Below are 18,811 nucleotides of genomic sequence, written 5' to 3' on the forward strand. Positions count from 1 at the left end.
AAGTTCAGAAGTATCCAGGGAGTGGCAAATCATTCAGATAAATGAGACTACATTTCTTGAACCTTCTCTCAATGTTGACTTCATGGCATGAATCATCTCCATCAACAACCTTCATACCAACCAAAAACAAATACTTGTCTCTCCATTTTTTGTGTCAAAGGAAGGTTAGGGAGCTTTCTCAGTCTAAAATGTTTGCCTTGCAGGAGTGAGGGCCCTGATTTCAAGCTCCAGGACCCACATGAAAAGACCCAGCATTGTGGCTTGATGTCCAGACAGTCTAGCCTACTTAGAGACTGAGCCCACTGAGGAGCCCTGTCTTAGGAGGTGGATGATGATCCTGAAGAATGGTGCTGGATGTTGCCCTCTGACCTCCACATGCATGTGCACACATGTGTAACCTTCACAACTGTGAACATACATTAATTAATTAATGCTGAAAGAGACTCATGTAAATTCAATATATTCCTTAAGATGTTCTATTTAACCAAAAGGAACAAGGATTTAGACCCAGATCTAGTTGGCTTAAATTTTAAAGTCTTCTGATATGTCAGATTATATCCTGTGGCAGTGCAGTACAAGTTCTTAGATGTCTATTTTTTTTAACTGCATAAAAACTAATAATGCGAAACGAGGCTAGCTAAAGAGGCAACGACATCTAACTACCAGAGAAGTGGTGTGGGAGCAATGAGCCAATGCACTGGAGTGTGTCCAAAACTCTTAACTGCCCGCTGTTCTCACAGTCACTCAGACAGCACTGAAGACTCATCTATCGCCAAGCACGGAAGTGAAAGGTTTGCCCCGAGGTCTAGAAAATTATATTTATTTTTTAAATGGCCAATAATTTCAGCAATTCTGAGAAAATGTTACTTGGGGATCAAAAACTTCCTCTTTCTTGATTTCATTTTTCTTGTTTCTCTTTATCCTGCCTTTCCTTAAAGTGGCAAGGACTCACTGTAACAAAGTAACAAAACTAGCTCAGAACAACCTTGGAAAATGGCTAGTTTGAAAGCATAAGAGAATGTCACCATACTAGATGTCCCCAGATTATGATATAGTTGTTAGATTTAGTGTAGGTTAAATTTAAGAGTCTTTTCGTTTATTATGATGGGTTTGCATTCTCTCTTTTTCAGAGCTCCTAACTCTTTGAGTTGTCCTCACTCTTCTGCATTTATCTAAGTTTTTTAAAAAAAATGATTTGGGGATGGGACAGATGGCTTATCAGTTTTGAGTGATTGTTCCTCTTATGTAAGACCTGAGTTTGGTTCCCAGCAGCTTACAATCACCTATAACTCCAGCTCTGGGGTATCTGATCCCTGTGGGCACCTGCACACACATGCACATACCCACACAGAGAGATGTACACATAAAAATAAGTCTTTTTAATAATGACTTAAAATGAACAAACGCTAAGAAATAGAAACTACAATACAACCTCCTTATCAACCCACTGGCCTCTGTCCATCCTCTAGGGACCAGTACATCCCTTCTTGGACATCCAGTCTTATATCTGTACTTTTTATAAACAACATGTTCATCTGGGAACATGGCAACATAAATAAAATGTTAACTTTTTGTTATTGTGGCTGTAGAGATGGCTCAGCAGGCAAAATACTTGCTGCACCAGCAAAGGGACCAAGCCTGGTGCCCAACACCACCAATGAACAACCCAAGCCCAGCAGCATGCTGGAAAGGGCAGAGACAGGAAGATCCCTAGAACTCACTGGTCAGCTAGTCCTGCCAAAATGGTCAGCTTCAGGTTCATTGAAGTGGCCCCATTCTAAAAAATAATGTGAGGGGCCACAAGATAGCTCAATGGTTTACAGCATTTGTCACACAAGCCTGGCAACCAGAGTGTGATTCCCCCAAACACAAGTTGAATGAAAAGTTACATAGACAGTGTCACAGCAGAAATAAGAGAAACTCAGTGACATAAAAGGAGAGAATTAACTTATGGAAAGATGTCATCCTACCTCAACATGCATGGAGCATGCATACACACATATATAATAATGGTGATAGGCTTGTAATGATAAATATACAGAATGAGAGAGGAAGGTGCCCAGAAGTCAGCCCCTGAATTTCACACACACATACACACATGAATACAAACAAACACATATGCACACGCAAAGAATTTTAATTGTTAAGTGTGAAACCCCTGACGAGAAAAAGATAATTAGAGAAATCCAGGGCCATTATCCCAACCCATTAGGCTTGGGATAATGGCACAGCCCCTGAGACACTTTGTCTTCTCCCCCAACCCATGTGGCATCTGCCTCCCCCACAAGCAGTGTGGTCTGACTGAACCCATCAGTCTGTACTTAGAATATGGTTTTCATTACTGTCAAGGTGCAAATTAGACTAAAGTTTGATATCTCACCTACTGAAAACCCCTAAGCAGTAACTTCATTGCTTTTGATGGACATTTGAAAATGAGTCATGCAAATTTTGAAAAGAAATAATTCTAATTTCTAGAAGAAAACAACAAGAAAGGGGAGGATGAGGTCTGGCATAAGAATAATGATAATAAAATCACACTCAGACAAGCAAATGAACTTCCCTCAAGGTCAGTTTGCAGAGTCGCCCTAAGAGGTGAAGCTCATGCATTAGTAGAATGAAGTCCTGCAATTTAGATATGGCTAAATCAGTTCTGGGTTAAAAAGAATCAACCAAGCTGAAAAGGATACCCTCATTGCCACGTGCACAGGGTGCATAGTAATGTCTCAAAGAGAGGTTTGAATTGTTATGCACAGGGTAAGCTAAACTGGAGCCAGCTTCAGGACCAGAAATCTATGAGTGTGCTGAGTTTTGCCCAAACCCTGAATCATTGGTGGAGGGGGTGAGGGAGGATAGAATTGTGTCATCACCTGAAAGAGCTACCCTAAAGACATCTACCAAGGAGCTTTCTTGTGAGGTAAGGTAAAAACAAAATAGTGAGACTAATGACTAGTAAAATATCTATGCTTTGAATACTCATGTTTTCAGGGGGAAAAAAGTGATATAAATTGGAAAGTGAGTTTGGGTTTTGACAGCTTGTCCTACCAAACTGACAATACATATTTCTTTTTTATTTTTTAATTTTTTTATTATTTTACATATCTATCCCAGTTCCCTCTCACTCCCATCCTCCCATGCCTCCCCATTCTCCTTCCCATCTCATTCCCTACCCAATCCACAGGGAGGGTGAGGTGTTCCAGGAGAGACCATCAAAATCTGCCAAGTCATTTGGAGTAGGGCCTAGACCCTTCCTCCTGTCTCTAGGTTAAGGGAGAATACCTCCATGGCAAATGTACTTGCAAAGTCATTTTGTGCACCAGGAACACATCCAGGTTTCACTCTCAGAGGTCCCATAGACTACCTAGGCCCTCCAACTGAGACCCATGTTCAGGGGATCTGGGTCAGTCCAATGCTGGTTTCCCAGCTATAAGTCTGGGGTCCATGAGCTCCCCCTGTTCAGCTGCCTCTGTGGGTCTCTGCAGCCTGGCCTTGACCCCTTGGCTAATCACTCCTCCCTCTCTACAACTGGACTCCAGGAGTTCAGGTCATTGTTTAGGCATGGGTGACTGCTTCTGTCTCCATCAGCTACTAGATGAAGGCTCTAGGATGGCATATAAGTTAGTTATCAATCTCATTATCAGGGAAGGGCATTTAAGGTAGCCTCTCTACTGTTGCTCAAATTATTAGTTGGGGTAATGCTTGTAGGTCTCTGGACATTTCACTAGTGTCAATTCTCGTTTCAAACCTATAATGCCTCCCTCTATTATAGTAACTCTTTTCTTGCTCTCTTCTATTTGTTCCTGGACTCAATCTTCCTACTCCCTCATATTCTCCTCTCCCCACATCTTCTCCCCTTCTCTTTCTCCTAACACCTTCTGCACTCACTGCCGCCCACCTGATCCCAATATGCTCAAGAGATCTTGTCTCTTTTCCCTTCTGTGGGGGAGCTTATAGGACTCTCTTAGGGTCCTCCTTGTATCCTTGCTTCTCTGGCAGTGTGAATTTTAGGCTAGTGATCCTTTGCTCTATGTCTAAAATCCATATATGAATGAGTACATACCATTTTCCTCTTTTTTTTTGTGACTGGGTTACCTCACTCAGAATGGTTTCTTCCAGTTCCATCCATTTACCTAGGAATTTCAAGATTCCATTGTTTGCTTGTTTTGTTTGTTGGTTGGTCAGTTGGTTTTTGCCTTTTTTCTCACTGAGTAGTATTCCATTGTGTAAATGTGCCACATCTTCTTTATCCTTTCTTCAGTAGAGGAGCATCTAGGTTGCTTCCCAGTTCTTGCTATTACAAATAATGCTGCTATGAACAGTTAAACAGATGTCTTTGTTGCATGGATGTAGATCATTTGAGTATATGCCTAAGAATGGATTGCTGGATCCTGTGGTAGACTGATTCCCATTTTCCTGAGGAACTGCCATACCGATCTCCAAAATGGCTAAACAAGTTTGCACTTCCACCAGTAGTGGAGGAGTGTTCCCCTTTCTCCACATCCTCTCCAGCATGAACTGTCATTGGTGTTTCCAATTTTATCCATTCTGACAGAAATATGATGGTATTTCAGAGTTGCCTTGATTTGCATCTCTGATGGCTAAGAATGTTGAGCACTTTCTCAAGTGTCTTTTGGATTCCTCTATTGAGAATTCTCTATTCATTTCTGTACCCTACTTTTTAATTGGATTATTTTCTGTTTAGGTGACTAGTTTCTTGAGTTCTTTGTACATTTTGGAGATCAGCACTCTGTCAGATGTGGGGTTTGTGAAGATCTTTTCCCATTCTGTGAGCTGCCGTTGGGTCTTGTCAACTGTGTCCTTTGCCTTACAGAAGCTTCTCAGTTTCAGGAGGTCCCATTTATTAATTGTCGATCTCAGTGACTGTGCTACTGGAGTTATGTTCAGGAAGCGGTCTCCTGTACCAGTTTGTTCAACAGTACCTCCCACTTTCTCTTCTAAGAGGTCCAGTGTGGCTGGAATTATGTTGAGGTCTTTGATCCATTTTGACTTAAGTTTGTGCATGGCAATAGACATGGGTCTATCTTCAGTCTTCTATACACTATCATCCAGTTATGCCAGCACCATTTGTTAAAGATGCTTTTCCCCTTCCATTGTATAATTTTAGCTGTTTTGTCAAAAATCAGGTGTTTATAGTTGTGTGGGTTGATACAAGGATTTTCTATTTGATTCCATTGGTCTACCTGTATTTTTGTGCAAGTACCAAACTGTTTCAGGACTATAGCTCTATAATAGAGCTTCAAGTCAGGGATGTTGATGCCTCCTGAAGTTCCTTTATTGTACAGGGTTGTTTTGGCTATCCTGGGTCTTTTTTTTTCATATAAAGTTCAAGGTCAATTAAAACTTGTGCTGGGATTTTGAGAAGGATTACATTGAATCTGTAAATTGCTTTTGGCAAGATTGCCATTTTTACCATGTTTATCCTACCAATCCAAGAGCATGGAAAATCTTTCCATTTTCTGGTATCTTCTTTAATTTCTTTCTTGAAAGACTCAAAGTTCTTGCTATATATTTTCACTTGTTTGGTTAGCATTATTATATGTTGTTTGTGGCTAATGTAAAGGGTGATGTTTCTCTGATTTCTTTCTCAGCCCCTTTATCCTCTGTATATAGTAGGGCTACTGATTTTTTTTTTGAGTTAATCTTGTATCCTCCCACTTTGCTGAAGGTGTTTATCAGCTGTAGGAGTTCCCTGGTAGAGTATTTCTGGTCACTTATGTAAACTATCATGTCATCTACAAATAGTGAAAGTTTGACTTCTTCCTTTCCAATTTGTATCCCCTTGACCTCCTTTTGTTGTCTTATTGTTGTACCTAGAACTTCAAGTACAATATTGAAGAAATATGGAGAGAGTGTACAACTTTGTCTTGTTCCTGTTTTTAGAGGAATCACATTAAGTTTTTCTCCATTTAGTTTGATGTTAGCTATTGGTTTACTGTATATTGCTTTTATTATGTTTAGGTATGTTCCTGTTATCCCTGATCTCTCCAAGACCTTTATCATGAAGGGGTGTTGGATTTTGTCAAAGGCTTTTTCAGCATCTAGTGAGATGATCATATGATTTTCTTATTCAGTTTGTTTATATGGTGGATTATATTGATAGATTTTTGTGTGTTGAATCATCCCTGCATCCCTGGGAAGAAGCCTACTTGGTCATGGTGGATGATTTCTCTGATATGTTCTTGGATTCTATTTGCCAGTATTTTATTGAGTATTTTTGCATCAATGTTCATGAGGGATATCAGTCTGTAGTTCTCTTTCTTAGTTGTGTCTTTGTATGGCTTGGGTACCAAGGTACCCAAGGTAATTGTAGCCTCATAAAAAAGAGTTTGGTAATGAACCTTCTGCTTCTATTGTGTGGAACAATTTGAGGAGTATTGATATTAGCTCTTCTTTGAATTTCTGGTAACTGCACTGAAGTCATCTGGCCCTGGGCTTTTTTTTGGGGGGGGAGGGGTTTGGGAAGCTTTTGATGACTGCTTCTATTCCATTAGGTGTTATAGGTCTATTTAAATTATTTATCTGTTCTTGATTTAATTTTGGTGATAGCTATCCATAAATTTGTTCATTTTCTTTGAATTTTCGAAGTTTGTGGAGTACAGGTTTTCAAAGTATGACCTGAGGAGTCTCTGGATTTCTTCAGCTCCTGATGTTTTGTCTCCCTTTTCATTTCTGATTTTGCTGATTTGCATGTTCTCTCTCTGTTTTTTGTTTTGTTTTGTTTGTTTGTTTGTTTTTGGTTGGTTGGTTGAGGGTTTTTTTTTTCTTGGTTAGTTTAGATAAGGGTTTGTCTATCTTGTTGATTTTTTTTCGAAGAACCAACTCTTCATTACATTGATTCTTTGTATTGTTTTCCTAGTTTCTACTTTATTGTTTTCAGGCCTCAAATTTATTATTTCTACTTCCCAACTCTCTCCTCCCTGCTCCCTTTCTACTCCCTGGGTGTAATTTGAACAGCCAGCTGCCTGCTTATACCTTCATGCCTTTCCTACTGTTGACATATCTTCCCTGCCATGATGGGCTCTATCCCTTTGGATCTGTAAACCAAAATAAATCCTTTCTCCTCTAAGTTTATTTTTGCCAATACATTTTATCACAGTAAAAGATAACCAATATAATAGTCAAACTCTTTTTATGATAATAACATATTGAACAGATGTAGTTTTTATACATAGTTTATACATAGTGTGTGTGGAAAAATGCTTGTGGAAGTCAGGAGACAATCCACAGGATTCCCCTTCTACTGCATGGGTCACTGGAACTGAACTCTGGTCATAGGTGAGACAGCAAGTATCTTTATCCACTAAGCCATCTCACTGGCCCTAGATGTGGTTTTTAATCTTGACTTTTCTAAACCCACACTGAAAATAAAACTATGATCATTTATATAGTATAAAGCAAGGTTATAGCAATGATCAATAAATCTGAGACCAGAGAATTGATCATTAGAACCTTGAGTTGAAGACCATTATTTCAGTTTCATGTGATCAACACTGCTGCATCTCTAATAAAAGAGAGACCCAGTCTCAAAAGAAAAATAAAATGAATGGGATATTTTGTCCTCTTGTCATTGGCCCAAGGAAAATAACTCCATTGCCAATACATCTAATTCATACAAGTTTATTCACATCATTCAGGTGTTTATTTAATTCACTCAATCTTAGGTTGAAGTTGGGAGATGCTAACCATATCATTCAACAAATAGGAAGTAGTAGTTACTTATAAGTAGCAGACACAGTGCTACTGTGATGGCTACATAGATATGAGCTTGAGAAATGAGAGAATGGTGGATGGTGAAGAGGAGTAGGAAGCAGAGGAGGTGGGAGAGGAAAATGGGAGAAGGGTTTCCAAGGGAGTTTAAAGGTGCAAGCTGTTCACTGGCTGCAGTCTAGGGAGACAAATGAGCTCTTTAAGAAACACTGTTGTTGGCTTAGTGCCACCTTCCCAATGTTTGAGAAACTTAATCTTTAACTTGATTTTGTTTAAAATGACTGTTCAGTTCTGATTGTGAGACTGGGTCACAACAGTCTTTTCTTTGGGTGTCAAAGTGTCTGTAGAGTAAATAGGGGGCAGGGTAACCATAAGATACCTTAAGTCATCTTGGCCCTGGGAGACAGCCTTATAATAGCTTACCACACAAGCATGAGGACCTGAGATCTATCCCAAACAATAGAGAATAACCCATAGCCATGCTAGGCTTCTACATAGGTTCTACAGATAAAAACCTAGGTCCTCATGCTTGCACAGCAAATGCTTTGACACACTGAACTACCTTCCCAGCTCCCCTTGGTTTATCTTTTACCTACATTGAAAACTTGTTAAGATAATCTCATCACACAGCATACCAATTGCCCACCCCTCAGTCCCACCACATTCTTCAGGCTCCACACACGTTAAATATTTCCCACTGAATATGCTCTATTAAGACAAAAGGGTAGCGATAAAATTACTGGCAATTATGATGGTGTTCATGTTAATAATAATGAATAAAATGACATTAATATGATAAATTTACCAATTCTGTTTCCATTATAAGTGTGTGTGTTTGAGAGAGAGAGAGAGAGAGAGAGAGAAAGAGAGAAAGAGAGACAGAGAGAGAGAGAAAGGGAGAGGGAGGGAGAGGGAGGAAGAGAAGGAAAGAGATGATAACACAAGGTACACAGGATCTGGCAGTATATTAAATATTAAATTCAAGAGGCCCATTCTATCCCTGCAACTTTATGATTCCATGCATGCCTGGAAGCATGCTACTCCATTCATTTTGCAAAATTAAATGTAATGCTGCCCTGTATTATAGACTCGGCTCACTTCATATAAAAATTACATCCCTGAAAGGTCTTGTGTAAATTTAATTTGGGGAGAGTGAATTACATTTTAAATATAGTAGGCTCACCAGCTATTTAAAGACATGCTGTAATGTCTCACTTATATAATGCCTTTTAAAAAAAAAATAAGGATTTCTTTAAAGTAAGGCATCTTTACATAGATGTGAGCCATCATAAAGCTAATTTTCATGGAAGAACCTTGAATAGTCTGCCACTCTTAAATAATGATGGAACTAAGAGCAGTGGCCATAGTACCTATTGTAATAATCAAATTCTGGTGAGAGGAGAAGCAGGAGTAGGTTAATTAACTTACCAGAGACCAAACGACTAGGAAGTCATAGAAGTGATATTTGACCTTGGCCTATTGCTGAGCCTACCTTGTTAACATAATTGTGTGAACTGAAAAGACAAGTCAGACAACCACATTGAGTGTGCCCCACCACACACACACACACACACACACACACACACACACACACACACACACAATCAACCTCCAGAATTTTGGAGGCAAAGGTGGTAGAGACTGTCTGGTTTTCTATGCAGACCTACTTTGGAGTAAGATAGGCCCTTTCAAAAGCTTTACCAAAGTCAATTAACCCAGTTACAAAGGTCACATCTCTGTGTTGAGTACCAGACAAAAATGCATTAGCATTTGTCTGTTAAAGATTACTTTGGTAGAGAAGCTATTTAGGTTGGGAAGGGATCCCCCCCCTCCATGACGTTCAGGAACAATTACTAGGGGAAAGGTTGTAGTTGATTCTGGCCCCATCCCCTCACTGTTCTTCGCTTTTATACATGTTTCCAAATCAAAGAGCCTATTTCATTAAGAGAGACCCACTCTGACATGTGTGTCCTTTGTTTATTCTGAACACCTGAGAAATGACCAGCTACTGTTAAGGTATCTGGCCATAGTCCTCCACCAGGACTAGTACGGCTGAAAGCAAGGGGGAAGGACAAACAAACTGCCCCAGAGAGGAGACAGCTAACTCTCTCATCTGTAGATCTATCCTTTTGTCAATAGGTGGTGCCAGCGTGTGGGCTCATTCCAGGAAATTATGTTTATATTTGGAAAGGGGCCCTTGCAGTTTTGATTAAAGTTCATGAAATGGGGAGATGGGAGCATAACTCATTTCAGAAAGCTCCCATGCAATAACATTTGTTATTATAAAAAGAAAGTCACCCAAAAAAAGGCCTGTGTTGGCAGAAGAAGAGGTTGAAGTGATGCAGCTATAAGCCAGAGAGTATTTGCAGATTCCACAAGATAGACAGGTCAAGGAAGGCTCCTCCCACAAAGTCTCCAGGAAGTATGGCCCTACTGACACCTTGACTGTATAGATTTCTCACCTCCAGCACTGTCAGGGGGAAAGTCTGATTGTTTCAAGCAATTAACTTTATAATAAACTAAATACAATGCTACATTGTTAAAGCATAATTTTCTCAATTTTAGAAACCATATTAAACTATGTGCTATTGTTTCTTCATTGCAAAATAATTCATTAAAGGCAAATGTTTCTTGGAGTCTTTACTGGATCAATTTCAGTTTTATTTGTATTGGTTTGTGGATACTAAAGACAGAGTTCCTAGAATCTGTGGTCAAGATAGTCTGCAAAATAAGAAACATGACACTATGTGTCTTAGTTAGTGTTTCTATTGCTGTGGTAAAACACCATGACCAAAAGTAACTCTCCAAAAGTAACTTGGAGAGGCAAAGATTTACATCTTGTTATCAGTCTCAAGTCAGAATCCATCACTGAGGAAAGTCAGGTTAGGAACATAATACTGGAGTCTGGAGGAGGGAACCAAGGCAGGGCCATGGAGGGACATTGCTTACTGGCTTGCTCCCCTTAGCTTGTTCAGCCTGCTTTCTTATATCATCAGTGACCATCTGCCTGGGATGGTACCATCTCCAGTGAGCTGTGCCCTCCACATCAAACACTAATCAGGAAAATGACCTACAGCTTTCCCCCACAGGCCAATCTTAAGGAGACATTTTCTCAGCTAAGATTCCTTCTTCTCAAGAGACATACATGGTCCCCTGGAGAAGGGGAAAGAGACAAGATCTGACCAAGCAAATTGGGAGAATGGGGGGTGGGAGAGGGAGTTAAGTGGAAGAGGAGTGGAGAGGTGGGCATGAGGAAGCAGGAAGATTGAGTCAGGGAAAGAAGAGAGGAGAGCAAGAAAAGAGATATCATAATAGAGGGAGCCATTATAGATTTAAAGAGAAATCTGGCACTAGAGAAATAGCTACAAGGATGACCCCAACTAACAATCTAAGCAATAATGAAGAGGCTACCTTAAATATTCTTCCCTGATAAAGAGATGACTACCTTATATGGCATCCTAGAGTTTTCTAGTAACTGATGGAAACAGGAGCAGACACCCATAGCTAAACACTGAGCCAAACTCCTGGAATTCAGTTGCAGGGAGGGAGGAGTAATGAGAAAAGGAGTCAAGACCAGGCTGGAAAAATCCACAGAAACTGCTGACCTGAACAAGAGGGAGCTCATGAACTCCAGTCTGACAGCTAGGAAACCGGCATAGGACCGACCCAGACTCCCTGAATGTGGATATTAGTTAGGAGGACTGGGCAGTCTATGGGGCCTCTGACAATGAATCAGTATTTATCCCTAGTATACAAATGGACTTTGGGAGCCACTTCCAGGTAGAGGGATACTCCCTCAGCCTAGACACATGGGGGAGAGCTTTGGCCCTGCTCCAAATGATATGACTTACTTTGAAGACTCCCCATGGAAGTCTGCTCCCTGGGGAAAGGGGATGGAAGACAGATTGGTGGGGGGGAAGAGGGCAGGACAGGAGGGTGCAGGAACTGTGACTGACATGTAAAACAAGCTTGTTTCAAATTTAAATTTTAAAAAAATTATCAAAAAAGAAAAAAAGATTCCCACTTTGCAGACATGTCTAGGTTTGTGTTAAATTGGCAAAACTCAACCAGCATACCATGGATTCCATCAACTTAACCCCAGTCATTTGCCCACAGTCCTGGGTTTCTGAATATCAGCTCTTCACCAAGGGAATTCTTTTTCTTGGACTACAATCATCACAATACTCATTTTTTTCAAAATACCAAATCTATTTCCTAAATCTCAACTGGAATTAGGGTCCAACGTCAACTAGAATATTCTGATCTGTGGGTGTCTGCCACTGGAAGGAAATTTCAGAATAATCATGAGGGATTTAATACTGTAAACTGGGGGCAATTGGCAATATCATACATGTTTAATATTCTGGATTATTAGGTATGTGCTAATGTATTACCATGAAAGTATCATGGGGGTGGGTCTTGGCAGGACATATTGTAGCTTTCCTTTCTTGTGTCCTTGGGGGTTAGTTTTATTTACTTCATTACTTTTCAAGACTGAGTCCTGTATAGCTCATTCTGGCTTCCCACTCACTATCTAGCTAAAGATGACCTTGACTTTCTGGCCCTCCTGCCTCCACCCTTCTAGTGCCATGATTATATGCATGCCCCACCACATGAGTTTTATGCTCATTCATGCTAAGAATCAAACATGGGACCTCATATATGCTAGACAGGTGCTCTACAGGCACATTCCCAGAGCACCAAGTGACTTGATTTTAATGTTAAAGCTTTTCATGTCACCTCATGAAAAATAATTTATTTAATTTATGATATTTATATCTATATCTCTAATCATGGAGATGAAATTAAGCATGAATCAGTCTTCCCTATCCATGCCTGAGACCATGTGTCTTCATCTTATCCAGAAAAATCTAAAACTTGTATTAAAAATAGAATTAAACAGTATGGTCCCTAGTGGCTTTAAACACTTTAAACTAATCTTAATTGGCCTGAAAGGGGCATGATACCTAAATTAGAGTGAATGGATAACCCATAGAAAAAAGCTTATGTCTAGAAGATGGCTTGGTGGATAATAGGGCTTGCTATGTAAGCCTGCAGATCTGAATCCAAATCTCTAGCATCTACATAAAAAAGCAGGCATGGACAGCCATGCATGCCTGTAACCCCAACATTGGGCCACTGAGATTGGAGGATCCTGAGAACACACTAGCCAGCCAGCCTAGCCAAAATAGTAAGTTTTAGGTTCAATGAAGACCATGTCTCAAAGGAATAAGGCATAGAATATAGAGGAGGACACTGACATCTCTCCCTGACCTATGTGTGTGCACAAATACCATACACAATACACACTTAACACAAAAAGCATACACTATGTACACACATCACATACACAAAAAGAAAGGAAGGAAAGGCTGAAGTGAAAGAAGGAGAGAAACAAAAAGGAAAGAGGGAAGGAAATAAAAGAGAAAAAAGATACAAGCTGTATAGAAGATTTTGTTTGTGTCCATATCCAGGAATACCAAAAAGGTACCTAGAGTATTGGTTTAAATTTACAAAATCTGCATGTAGTGAGTGAACTCTTTTTTGTATGTGTGACAAAGTTTTCATAAAAAACCAAATGTCTTTCTAGGGACCACAAAGCAGAAGAGTCTAGGTGTCTCGTAATCATCTTATTAACATATCTTCAAAGGCCAGTTCACATCAGAGGGATTGTGTATAGGAATGTGTCAGGGGGCGTTATGGGGGTAGGGCAGGGGAAGGTCAATGGAAAATGAAAAGAATCACCTAAAACATAAGAAAATGCAAATCAAATGAGAGAAGGACACATCAGAAAGCAGCCTCTTCATGGTGACTCAGAGGCCATGCTCAGAGTTTCTTCATCATCATGGCACCAGAGGCCTTCCTGTGGGAAGAGGTAATCCGGTACTGACCAATGGCTAAGTAATTAGACTCTCCCTCACTCCAATACAACACCCAAGACACTGCCTCCTGACAACTGTGCATGTTGCCTACCCTTGTAGTGTTTGCCCTACAGAAAAGGATTGTGGAGCCAGACTGCTGTGACTGTTCTGGGCAGTAATCATATGTTTCATTGAACACTGGTAAATCTGCACATTACATTCAAGTGAGTCTGGCACACAGCTCCATCTCCTTTACTATAATCAGAACCTGATCATTAATTAGAGCATTGTCAAAATTGTCCTTCTGGCACTAACAGTTAGTAAACATTGCAAGTGATAATATTTCTTTGTGGTAAATTTTTTTCTTTTTCTTTTCTTTTTTTTTTCTTATTTTACATATCGATCCCAGTTCCCTCTCCATCCCTCCCTCTCACTCTCCAACCCTCCCATGCCCCCCAACCACCCTCCCATCCCATTCCCCCACACACACACTCCACAGGGAGGGTGATGCCTTCCAGTAAATTTTTTTAATGACATGGATTTCCATGCCCACAGGTTGCTTTGGAGAGGATTTTTGTTCTTGCAGGAAAAGAATAGGATAAAAATAATCCTTAAACTAGAGCCTCAGAGTATAAATAGACAATGTTAACTCCAACAGAGGTATTAAAATTAAATGCTGGACAAATATATAAATGTTCAAAAATGTATGTTTTATATAAAAATAATCCTGACTTCTGATTATTGGTTGGTCACTCCATTCCCTGGAACAATTAGGTAACTAATCACTAAACTAGATATGTCTTCTGTCCTATAACTGAGCATGTTTTGGCATGCGGTGTGGAGAAGACTAAGCAAACTAGAGATGACCTTCACATCTTCCTTTAAATAATGATTACTATAGCATTTGATTCTTAGAAAGTGCTCGTTTCTTTTTCATTTCTTCTTCACTTAACCTTATGAAATGAAATTGTCATCATCAGAAAGCAAAAGAAGAGAATGTATGATGTGTACCAAGGCCAAAGACAGGCTGGAAACCAAGTCTCTCTGGTTCCTAAGTCCCAAGTCTTGTCTTCACATTGAGTCCCACAAGAGTGTTGGCCTGTGGCTTCCGTCCATTGAACCCCTCAAGTTCCTTCTTTCCCCCAGAATTCCCCACGTGTAGACACAAGAATGCTCACGGCTGCTTCCCTGGCATTGTCTGGTCTTTGTGAGTCTGACAGCCAAGGGTGTTAAGGGCAGCACTCAGCCAGTCAACAGCTGAGCCGTCTCCAAGGCAGGTGTCTGTTTGCTGAGAGCCAATGGCAAAGCTCAATGCTGTCTCCAGGAAAGCAGTAATAAGAAGAGAACAGGGGCGGGGGGTGGGATGAATTACAAGGTAGTAGGCAGGTTGTGTGCTGACATCAGACATTCGAAGGCTTCCTTCTGAGTTCAGAGTTTAGGATTTTGGAGAAGCCCCAAGTGCATGCTTCAGTGGTCAACCCCAGCACAAATACCAGAGGGATGGGAGACAGGGAGGGGGAGGAGAGAGGAGCCTGCTGAGATGGAGGAGATGCCAGGCTGCTGAGCCTGATTGCTCACAATTCCAAAGCAGTGATCACATCTCTTTGTACCCAGTCGTCCCTGACCTCAGCAGCTGTCTCTTCCCGCCGAGATGGTCCTTGCCCAGTAGGACAGTCTATGGCTGCCAATGGGCCAGATTGTATCCCCTGCCCAGCTCTCGGGTTGGGTAGCCACAAGAGTGAATCACTTCTAGGGAAAAGAATTGACATGGATGGAATTTGCCTGAATGTCCAACATTGCCCAGCCATGACCAGAAGGTCACAGGGTGACTTTCAGTCTGAGAGCTGGACTGTTAAAGTGACAACTGGCAAAGCTAAATGCCCATGTACTGAGAGAGCATGTCTCAGTTCTATCCAAGATTAGAGTTGGAGCTGGGGACACAGGAGGATCCTGAAGTCTGTGACTGTGTAACTCACAGTTGAAGAGATCGTCCGCTGAGATAGGAACTACTCCCTTACTTGGAGTTGAATATAAGCCCCTGAACTCCCAGTGTGCCTTCCAGTTGTGATTTATACCTGTAATGCTTCCCAACACATGGCCTTCTCTACTAAGTATAGCACATCCTGAGGGCTCCTGAGTAGCCATCCCATTGAACTAAATGCAGTGCTCTTGCAAAACACTGGTGCCTCCCTGCAGCTCCACACAATTCTGTGATAAATGGGCAGATCTAGGAAAAGCTCCCAGATATGTCCATCCTTTCAAAATTTTGACTCAGTGTTTTCATCTACAAAATTCAGTGGGAGAATCACACAAGTTACAAATAAATAGCAAGCTTATGTTTTGAGTGTTGTGACTTGAATGTGAAATGTTCCTCATAGATGCATGGGTTTCAGTATTCCGTCCCCACCTGCTGGGGCTGTTTAGGAAAGTTGTGGAACCCTTAAGAAGTAGAACTAAAGGAAATGGGGTTCGGACCTTGAGATTGTATAGACCAATCTTACTTCCTATTCACCTTTTACTTCCTGTCTGTAGAGGCAATATGGCCAGCCTGTTTCCCACTCCTACTTCTTGCCATGCCTTACCCCATCATGCTGGAACGTGTCTCCTCCAACTGTAAGCCAGGGAAAAAATTCTTCCTTCCTCAAACTGCTTATTGTCAGGCATTTTGTCACAGCAATGGATTAATACAGTAAGTTAATGATTTTGTGGTGGGCTGCATCCATAGCTATATCTTTGGCCACATAGAGCTGGCTATGGGTTGAACATGTCTGTTAGTGGGACCATCTGTCTAATGTTCAAGGCTAGAGAAACAGAAGAACACAGAGAACTGGATAGGTAACTTTCACACAGTAAAACTAGACAATAGGAGTGAAGTCCATCTGGGCTGCCTTTGGACCAGGACTTATGCAGTTCCTGTGAAGCTGCAATATTATGCAGGTGAAGCTATTGGAGCTGCGGAGAATGAGAGATGGATCTAAGAGGCATGGAGAGAGAGAGCAACTGACAAGGACTTCTGGACTGGAAACCAAACTTTCCAGAGCATGATTGAAGTGTACAGACCAGAGATTTAATTCCTTGTCTGCTTTCTCTCATAGTGGATCCCTGAGACTCTGAGCAAAGATTGGGCTATACCATAGACAGTGCAGAATTTAGAAGGGTGCCATTGGTTATGCATGGGATTGCTATGGAAACCATCTGGCAGTATTTATCTGAGCCATGTGTCTACAAACTGTGTTTTTATTTAAATGATCTCTCCCCAGAGGTAATGGATCAGGAAACATAACCTTCGAGAAAAGCTATAAGAGAGACAAATAATGAGAAATCACCAGACTCTTGGCTGGGTTGGGTACTTGGTGTGATCAGGAGGGCAAGTATTCACTGTAGTTACCAGAAAGCTCACCCCAACCTTTCCAGGAAGTCCTGAACACAAGGAGGAGCACTGCAAGACAGCCAGACAGGAGGTGAGCTGGAGCTCAGAATGTAAGGTGGAAAGCATAAAAGGCCATGCTGAGCAGAAAATAGCACCCAGAGGACTTTGTCCTCTGTTCTGCTGTGTAAGTGCCATGTCCCACCTGAACATCAGAGTACATGATCCAACTGGGAAGGAGATGTGCACAGTAAAATGAGGGTTTTTATGAAAATTCCTGGAAGCCTCCCTAGACAATACCAGGTTCTTCGAGGGTCAAAAGGGGCATACAGGTACCATAGCTTATAAAAACCCAAGCTTGGTTTAGTGCTACACTGTCATCTTGAGAAATGGTGTTGCTATGCTCAGAAATGCTGCTGGGTTTTTGCATGTGCTAGGCAAGTGTTCTACTCCTGTGCTGTATATACCTAAGCCTCTTCTTGTTTCTTCTTTATTTGGAAACAACATGCTCCTAAAGTTATTCCAGCTGTTCTTGAATGCAATTTATAGTGCAGGCAAACCTTGAACATATGATCCTCCTGCCACAGCCTGCACCACAAGGCCTGGCTTGGAGTTCTTACTAACTTTGCAATAAAGGGATTCGTATTCTTATTTTGCTGAATCTTTTCAATGCTCTTCACACGTGAATTGTTTGATTGTCCTAAAGACATGGCTCCTTTATTAAATCCAGGGTCTCTTCCTCATAACCAAACCATAAGCCTAAGAGTCTTTCAGGAATCTTGTGTTTTGTGTGTTCAGTAGGTGCCCAATAAACTCACATTCCTAGAATTTTCAAATGGCTCTGTTTGCACATTAATCCATTCAATAAACATTCACAGAAGAGGGGAAAAAATCTACCCATAAAATGCTTCCAAATAAAAGGTTAACAGCAGGTCCCAGCAATGAATTCCAATACAAGGCTCTCATCAGAGTTGAACTTGGTTTTCAACATCCAGTCAAACAGGTAAAACCATGACTTCAACGTGACTAAATTTTAAAGAAGAAAAGCAAGACAGTATTTATATGGATGTCTCACCCAAGCTCAAACGCAAGCTTTAGTTCCCATTATCTGCTCTCACGGGAGCCCTGCTTGAGCTGAAGAATATGAATGCTTGACTGCCTCCTATTTCTCTCTTGACAGGTGTGAGTAACAGTGAGGTCCGGCAGCCAGGAAAGTCTCCCCACTTCAGTGCCAACTGGATCGTGGGCAGTGCCGACCTGGAGATCATTAATGCCACAACCGGCAAGAGGAGCTGTGGAGGCTCATCCCGGCTCTGCAAGCACGTGTTTTCTGCTCGGTGGGCACGACTACATGGTAGGGTAGGTCGCACCGGTCCTTTCTGGGAAGAAAATTAGCTGTATCCAGGTTCTGGTTAAAGCCCAGAGGAAGCTCCAGGGAAATGGGATGTCATTTTGTCTGCAGTAACTATGAGACAGGACATGCAAACTGATCCCCAGGGTTACTGCCCTTTCTCCAACTAACTGCCCAGGAATTTCCTCCATGCTCTTACAGCTTTGCTACCCAAATGTGCTCCTCAGAGCTTGAGGAGTGTGTCTAGTGAAGTCAAACAACAAAAAGAGTATATTGTTGGATCATCTAATCCCACCAGACACTGTGCCAAGCCAATTGGTTTACAAAGCATGTCATGAAAAAGGTACATAAAAGGGCTGGAGAGAAGACTCCATGGGTTAGGTACAATTGCTCCTCTAGGTGAGACCAGAGTTCAGTTCCAGAAATCTTGTAGCCACACACAACTTTCTGTAGCTCCAGTTTCAGGGGATCCACTGCCCTCTTTTGGCTTCTGCTGGCACTGCACGC

At 41.3% G+C, this 18,811-nt stretch overlaps 1 protein-coding gene across 1 annotated transcript in view; it reads left to right on the plus strand.

Moving 5' to 3' along the window:
* Positions 1-18,537, plus strand: part of LOC127226945 (double-stranded RNA-specific editase B2-like) — a gene marked incomplete at its 5' end in the record, with an annotated part of 84,284 nt that extends 65,747 nt beyond the window's left edge. Inside the window, one exon of the mRNA XM_051191120.1 lies at positions 18,134-18,537. Coding sequence (XP_051047077.1) covers positions 18,134-18,348 — 215 coding nt within the window. The remainder of the gene's footprint in view (positions 1-18,133) is intronic.
* Positions 18,538-18,811: the final 274 nt, after the last annotated feature.

The sequence above is a fragment of the Phodopus roborovskii genome, unplaced genomic scaffold, assembly GCF_943737965.1.
Source record: "Phodopus roborovskii unplaced genomic scaffold, PHOROB, whole genome shotgun sequence".
Classification (NCBI taxonomy): Eukaryota; Metazoa; Chordata; class Mammalia; order Rodentia; family Cricetidae; genus Phodopus; species Phodopus roborovskii.